Below are 8,277 nucleotides of genomic sequence, written 5' to 3'. Positions count from 1 at the left end.
AAAGGTCCTGAGTTCAATTCCCAGCAACCACATGGTGGCTCACAACCATCTGTAATGAGGTCTGGTGCCCTCTTCTGGCCTGCAGGCAGACACACAGACAGAATATTGTATACATAATAAATAAGTAAATATTAAAAAAAAAAAACCAGATGACCTGAGTTTGATGCCCAGATCCCACTATAGGAGAGCACCAACTCTAAAAGTTGCTCTCCAGCCTACTCGGACACATGCAGCCTCACGTCATCTATAGCTCTCCTCCCAATAGTAATAGTTATTGTGATGAAAAACCAGAAAATAAGGAAGGTTGGGTTGTTAATGTAGAATACTTGTTTACCTTGTATCTAAAACCCCAATGTGTAGTGTTGTTTGGGCTGCATGTAAGTCTGTACATCACCTGTGTGCCTGGGACTTGCTGAGGCCAGAAGAAGGTTTTTAATCCCCTGCAAAGTTATAGATGGTTGTGAGCTACCATGTAGATGCTGGGTATTGAACTTAAGTCCTTTGCAAGAATAGCCAGTGCTATAAAAATCTACTAAATCATTTCCCCAGCACTAGTTTGGTTTTTGTTTTTGCTTTCTGGGTTTTTTTTGTTGTTGTTGTTGCTGTTGTTTTGTTTTTTTTCAGACAGTCATTAAGTAGCCTAGGCTGGCCTTGATCTCTCAATTTTCCTGCCTCAGCCCCCTCAGGCTAAGATTATAAGCATAAACTGCTGTGTCCTACAAAGATTTTTATCCCCAACAGTACAAAAGTAAAGGGTTAAGGGATGGAAGCTAGACCCTGGGTAAGTAAAGTTTCTTTGCTAGGGCCTCTCACTCAGCAGTCTAGAGTTTGTTGTCCTTCCACCAGGCCCATTCAGACATCTAGCTGCAAGCTTGGTACTTGGCCCTGTTGTGTGACAACTTTTCTTGGGGTGTTGCAAGCTACATACCAAAATACAGAGACCACCGATGTTCAATTTGGTTAACCAATGAGTTTTATTGGGTTTATTTATAGGCATATGAATGAGGGGTTACTACTTACAGGAGCAGAAATGACTCAGATCGCTGTGTCATCAGAGCCCACCCCAGCATGACTGACATGTTACTTTCAAAACTGAACCTGGAGCACACTGTCTGCTTACAGACAGTTCAACAGGTTGAAGATGTCCTTTCCAGGTGCCTCAGTTGGGCCAAACTCTTCCAGGTAGAGTTGGTTTCTGTTTCTCCAGGCAAGGGGTCTGGCCTCAGGCAGCTTTTTTCCTCTTCATTGACTCTCCACTGTCTGGCAGTCTGTTTTACAGCTCAGCTTTACTTCTCTCCTGAGGACGCTCAGCTTTCATTGTTTACTCGTGCAGGAAGGGGCTTAGTGAATCTGATCAGTTTCCAGGACTTCCTAAGGTTTTCTGAGTTGTTTACCTTCCTGCTTAAGCAGCCTCCCTGCTGGATAGAATGTTTCTACCTCCAAGGATATTGTTATGCAAGCCCTCCCACCCAAGTCTATCTCCTCTCCTCTCAGGGGAAGGCCCTAGCAGGGATTACCTCTTCTCCCATTGCAGGAGCCATCGGTTTTCTCCTTTTTGGCAATCGTCTCCAATTCTTCTGTCATCTCACACAAAGTTGCTATTTCTCTTTTCCTGACTCCTTCATCCTTCTGACATGTCCATTTATTCCCAAGTTGGAGTCTTTGCTTTCAGCTGTCTCGTGCTTCTGTCTCTGGAGTTTCTGGGCTCAGATTTTATCCATAACAAACTGAAGCTTTTTCTTTTTTTTTTTTTTTTTTTTTTTTTTTTTTTTTTTGTTTTTTCGAGACAGGGTTTCTCTGTGGCTTTGGAGCCTGTCCTGGAACTAGCTCTGTAGACCAGGCTGGCCTCGAACTCACAGAGATCCACCTGCCTCTGCCTCCCAAGTGCTGGGAGTAAAGGCGTGCGCCACCACCGCCCAGCTTGAAGCTTTTTCTTCACCAACGCCTGTTGACTGCCATAAAGTTAAAGACCACAGTCTGACCTCCATTTTCCATCCTTTGAGTTAATCTGAAACAGGCTATGTAGCCTTGTAGACCTTCATCCTCTTCTTCCCAAGTGACAGGTTTACAGATACACGTCATCATACCTGGCATTTCTCATGTCCTACAGTTGGTAACACATCATTATTTTCTGTTGTCCCCATTCTAGAATGTAAGCTTGTTAGCCCCATGATGGTCCCAGTGGTCATAATACTTCAGGTGCAGCACTGTTTATATGTATCTAGGAAATGACATGTGTGTGGTTCCAGCCTGGCCCTCTCTCCCTTTGGTTCCACACTCTACTGGTAGCCAGGCATTACCTCTACTTGGTGGATTAAAGTTGTCAGCAGAGGATATATAGTGAGATCCTGTCTTCAAAAACAAAACAAACCCTAGCACCCGAGAGGCAGAGGCGGCAGATTGCAGTGACTTTCTGGAGTTTGTGACCAGTCTGATCTGCAAGTTCCAGGACAGCCAAGGCTATATAGTAAAACCTTATCTCAACCAAAACAAAAACCCCAACAGAATTTTTTTTTTTTTTTGATACAGGGTTTCTTACCTCAGAAAAGTTTTCTTTCATTCACCATTCTCTTGAGGTTGGGCACACCTTTAACCACATTATTTGAAAGGCAGAGGCAGTTGGATATCTGAGTTGGAGGACAGCCAGAGCTACGCTGAGAAACCTGGGGGTGGAGTTGTGGGGAGATGCTTCCCTTTCTCTAGCAAACTGCTACCTTTGGTTTGCTGTCGCCACACCTTCAGTGAGTTACCCTCTTATGTCTCTCAACCCCACATCAGTCCATCTGCAAACCTCAGTTTACTCCTCTGTCAACTACCACTACTCTGACCTAATGTTGCCTTAACTTTTCCTGCAAGATATGAAGAAATGTCTGTTTCCCCCAGATAAGATGCTCAGCTCACCTTAGTGTTCTGCCACTGAACTAATGCCCCAGCTCTGTTTTACTCTTTATCGTGAGACAGAGTCTCATTCAGTTCCTCAGGCAGGCCTTGAACTTTGATCTTCCTGCTCTACCTTCCTATAGGCTGGGGTTATGAGCATGTGTGTGGTCCACACTGGTTTGATAAATCTCTCTGTATGTGAATTGAACCCAGGGCTTAGAGTTTTCATGCCCCACCACTGAGTTTGCTGTATTCTCAGCTCCTTTTTGTTTTTTAAATAGAGTTTATACATAGACCTGGCTGTCACAGAACTCACTGTTGTGTAGACTGGCTGGCCTCAAATTCATGGAGATCCACTTGCCTCTACCTCCTGCGTGCTAGGATTAAAGTTGTGGGCCACCAGGCCTAGCTTGTATGCTCATGTGCATTATTTTATTTATTTATGTATTTATTTTTGGTTTTTCGAGACAGGGTTTCTCTGTGGCTTTGGAGCCTGTCCTGGAACTAGCTCTTGTAGACCAGGCTGGTCTCGAACTCACAGAGATCCACCTGCCTCTGCCTCCCAAGTGCTGAGATTAAAGGCATGCGCCACCACCGCCCAGCTTCATGTGCATAATTTTAAACTCAAGCAAAAATCAGCAAAATCATACCTGCTTTAATTATACAGAAAAGAATTCCTGGGAAGAAGAAAATTTATGTTTTTAAATATATGTTTAAGTACATAATTAGCACAGTTTGATTACCATTTCCTGTTTGACTTTTTGGTTTGGTTTGGTTTTGGTTTTGGTTTTTCTCTGTATCCCTCTGGCTGTCCTGCAATTCACACTGTAAATCAGGCTGACCTTGAACTAAGATCCCCCTGCCTCTGCCTCCCAAATGCTGGTATTACAGGCAAGGCATGTGCCCAGCTTTTGTGGAGCAGGGCAATCTCACACAGTAGGATTTGGAAATGACCTTGACCTCTTGGTTGGCTTGCCTCTGTCTCTCAAGAGCTGAGATTGCTATGCCATATAATATCATGTGTGTGGATCCAAGTCAAGGACATTTTTTTGTTGTTTTACCTGTCTTACCTGGAGGCTTGGCCTTGCTATTCCCAGTACCCTCATGCCAAGACACCTGACTGTGTGACACCTGTCAACTCCGGGGATGTGGAGACTGGATGAATGCTGCAGAGCAAAGCTGGAGCATTAACCCAGGGTGTCTGTGATGTGTTCTGCCTTGTTACTCCCATACTCCATGGAGTCAGTGGATGTGTTCCTCAGCATATCACTTCTGTGTGCAGTCTTGGAAGTTAGGAGCTGGGGAGCAGCATCATGGCATTGTGAACCCACATGCCAAGTACACAAGGAGAAAGCTGTATTCTATGCTTACCCTGTGCCTAAGGGCTGTGAGACTAGTCATTGCTGGTCAATCAAGAGTCAGCTTTATGCTTTTTCTTGGACTTCCCCCAGGACAAGACTGTGGGCTGTAGAAATGGGAAACCCTGGTAGTCTGTGGTTTGCAGTTTTGGGGACCATTGGAAGGCCCTGACTGTACTCTCTGCTCCCATCCCTTCCCAGCTCCCCCTCCGGGGCTTCGTGGGACACTGGATCTCCAGGTTATTCGTGTTCGGATGGAGGAGCCACCAGCCGTCCGCCTCTTACAGGACTGGTCCAAGCATCCCCAGGGTACCAAGGGGGTGGGAACAGGTGACAACCCAGACTGGCCCACTGTTCTGTCAGAGTCCAGTACCACTGTTAAGGGACAACCAGAGGCGGGAAATGGGGTATGAGTTTTTACTTTCCTGGGGAGGGAGGAAAGGTGGGAGGGAGGAGGCAGTATCCCCCTTTGGCTTAAATCTCAGATCTGCCCAGCTCAGCCACCTGATTGAGTTTTAAAACCAGGTGCCAGGAAAATGTGGAAGGAGAAGTGGCATCACTGTCACAGTGGGGCACTAGAAAATGTTTGCCCCTGGACAATCCTGAATGAGGCAGAGGTGGCTTAGGCTATTGGGTGATAGGCATTGGGCCTGTGGAGAACACCTTCCCCAATCCTTCGCTGACTCACCCTCTGACCCCACACCTCCTTCCTGTCAGCTCCCACCATTCTCCCCTGGCACAGTGCCTTATGCAGAGGTGGTCATGATGGGGTTTGAACTGAGTCCCACTACCTCGGGGGACACCTCTCCTCCCCCACTTCTGGCTCCTTCAGGAGGAGACCTCCATTACCTCTTAACCGCCTCATCCCTGCTGAGGGCTCCCTTTACCACCCCTTCTCCTATAGTCCTGTTGCATCTTTTATCCAGTTGTATATATTGCCTTTGTTGACAATAAATTATTTTTTTTTTAATTAAAAGTTCTTTCTGGACCATCATTGGGAAAGGGGAACAACTTGAGGGGCAGGAAAATTGAAAGGTCATCCTAAGTTGGAACCAGAGACCTCTGTCCCAGGCAAGGGAGCCTTGAGCCCAGAGCAGAGCTTGCTTGGGCCTCTGGAACTGTTCTAATTTGGTGTCAGTCAACTTCTCTTCTTAACACATTTATTTGACCATCTGACCCACCTGGTAGACCTCTGTCCAAGCAAGGCTACCATAGAGCTGGGACACTCACACCAAGGGAGGTAAGAGTTATTGGGGCCTGAGCTGCACGTGGTGGCATGCACCTTTAATCCCAACACTTGGGAATCAGAGGCAGACAGATCTTTATGAGTTCAAAGCTAGACTGATCTACAAAGTAAGTTCCAGGACAGCCAAAGCTGTTACACAGAGAAACGCTGTCTTAAAATAATATAAAATAAAATAAATGTTATTGGGGCCTGATCCTGGCCAGCCTGCACAGACATCTCTCCTGTGAGGAGAAGGTAGCACATACCTGCTTTCTTGTAGTTCTGTACTCTCCGCTACACAACTCACCCTTAGCCCCCAGCCTCAACACAAGTCTGCCTCGGGTCTCTGCAGATTTGGGGCTCTCAAACTGCCTTATACAGGCCTAATCTGTGGGCTCTTGCCCTTGGGGCAAAATGAACCTTCCAGGTTGCTTCATCCAAAATCCTAGGTTCCACTGTCCTGTTCACAATCCCCAGCAGGTATTTCGTGAACTGGGGCCACCCCACACTGCTGACTGGCTGTTCCAGGAAATTACAGAGACCTAGGGAGAAAAAGGAAGACATTTCAACTAGGGAGAGTCAGGCTGTGCTAGATCTCATACCAGACTAATGGGATTGGCCCTTTTAAACCATCTGATGTTCTCAGAAGGAGCCCAGGAATGTAGAGGGTCCTTGTCCAGGACAGGCTGAGACAGGCATGAAGTAGAGAGAGCAAAGTTTCAGGGTACCTTATGTCCAGAATGCCTCAGCCATGTATGAGACAGGTAGGCCACAGGACTCCTGAGTCTGTATGTGTTTCTGCAGATTGACACAATTTGTAAGCTCCCTAACAATAATGCTCCCTATCTCTGAACACACCGGGTTAGAGTTGTACGTAGTTTCTGTCCCTACAATTATGTGACTTTACATTTATGCCAACTTCCTTTTAAAGACATTGTGGCTATCACAAAGTATTGAGGAAACGTGTCAAAGATTGTGGCGTGAAATGATGACCAAAAAGCCCATTTGTTGCAGTATGATCCTGGTTTCTCCTAGCCTGTGAACTCTGGGGCAGGGACATTGATATTTCTGGTGCCCCGCATAGGGACCTGGCACATAGGTGCTCAATAAACGTCTGTCAGATGCTATCTTGGTCTCTAGGTGTGCATTCTGTGTGACATTTTTCTCATACAGCCAATGACTGACTCAGTTCTTTTTGGGTTTTGTTTTTGTTCTTTTTAGATATTCTGGCTGTTTCAAACCAATGATCAGCCTCCATATCCTCCCAGGTGCTGGGATTATAGGTATTCTCCACCATGACCACTCTTAACACTAAACTTAAGACAGTTAAAAAAAAAAAGTATTAACACTGACCCTTCAGGATGAGGGTCTTTGAGTTGTCTTATAACCAACTAGCTTCAAATTGAGAGTTCCCAGAGCCCCCTCAGATGGTTAATTTGATATGGAAAGCCTGATCACATGGCACACGCCATGCAAACCTAATGACCTAAGTTCCTTCCCTTCCCAGAACTCATAGTGGAAGGAGACTTCTGGAAGTTGTCCTGAGCTCCGTGTGCCTGGCATTCAAGAACCACGGCACTTGGGCACCTGTGCTCGGACAGAGGTATTGTGGCATACACCTGTAATTCCAGAACTCAGGAGGCAGAGAGATAGGCAGTTCACTTGAGTTCAGACACTAGCCTGGTTTATAGAGTTCCAGGCCATCCAGGTCTGTGTAATAAGACACTTTAACAAAATAAAAGCAAAAAACAAATCACCAAGGTAAGGGATGGCTTGGTTCATGGTTAAGAGTGCTTGCTGCTCTTGTACAAAAGCACCCATATCCAGAGGTGCACTGTGCCCGTAACCCCGGCTCTAGGGGATCTAACACTCTTGGTCTCTGTGCACACAGACATGCACACACAGACATAAATAAAAGTAATTTTTAAAAATTGAAAACAAGGGCTGGGCGATGGTGGCGCACGCCTTTAATCCCAGCACTCGGGAGGCAGAGGCAGGAGGATCTCTGTGAGTTCGAGACCAGCCTGGTCTACAGAGCTAGTTCCAGGACAGGCTCCAAAGCTACAGAGAAACCCTGTCTCGAAAAACCCAAAAAAAAAAAAAAAATTGAAAACAAGTAGAGCTGGAGAGATGACTCAGTGATTAAAGGCGCTTGGTGCTCTTCTGTACGACCTGAGTTTGGATCTCAGTACCCACCTCAAAGGACTCACAATCTCCTGGGTGGCTCCAGCTCTAAGGGGACCTCCATGGACAACTACATGCATGGCATACATACACATAAAATTTTGAAATTGGCTGTGAGGTCTCACATTAACCCCAGGAAACTTGTATGTAATTTGCTGAGTTTATTATTACAGAGTATGCTACCAGGATTTGAACAGCATGGCAGTGTGTCCTAGCAGACTTGGGATGTTCTGCCTTGCTAGCAAGTGGGCTTCCGGAGAAAAATGGAGAGAGCGGTGAGGACCTAATCGGAGCCCCTGGAGCCTCCAGCTCTGATTTACAGCTCCAGTCGCCTATCTGCCCCAGCGGCCCTCAGCTAAGCTATTTTGTCTCTGCCTTTACTCAGCTCTGAGCCCTAGGGAGTTCCATAGGTAGACCAGCCTGGCCTCAAACTTGTACCATCAGCCTCCACTGCTGAGGTCACAGGTAGGAGCTTTGGAGCCTGTCCTGGCTCCAAAACTGTAGACCAGGCTGGCCTTGAACTCAAAAAGATCTACCTGCCTCTGCCTCCCAAGTGCTAGGATTAAAGGTTCGCACCACCACTGCCCAGCCTGTGTGTGTGTGTGTGTGTGTGTGTGTGTGTGTGTGTGT

At 46.5% G+C, this 8,277-nt stretch overlaps 2 protein-coding genes across 2 annotated transcripts in view; both read left to right on the top strand.

The window, feature by feature from the left end:
• Positions 1-5,228, top strand: part of Spindoc (spindlin interactor and repressor of chromatin binding) — an 18,297-nt gene extending 13,069 nt beyond the window's left edge. Inside the window, exon 6 of the mRNA XM_005351876.3 lies at positions 4,440-5,228. Within this exon, the coding sequence (XP_005351933.1) occupies positions 4,440-4,651 (212 nt within the window). The 3' untranslated portion in view covers positions 4,652-5,228. The remainder of the gene's footprint in view (positions 1-4,439) is intronic.
• Mark2 (microtubule affinity regulating kinase 2) overlaps positions 1-8,277 on the top strand; it is a 107,268-nt gene that overhangs the window by 12,678 nt on the left and 86,313 nt on the right. The gene's annotated exons all lie outside the window — the stretch shown is intronic.

Source organism: Microtus ochrogaster, chromosome 8 (genome assembly GCF_000317375.1).
Source record: "Microtus ochrogaster isolate Prairie Vole_2 chromosome 8, MicOch1.0, whole genome shotgun sequence".
Classification (NCBI taxonomy): domain Eukaryota; kingdom Metazoa; phylum Chordata; class Mammalia; order Rodentia; family Cricetidae; genus Microtus; species Microtus ochrogaster.
Note: the sequence above shows the minus strand (reverse complement) of the source record. Positions and strands in the feature narration are given on the sequence as shown.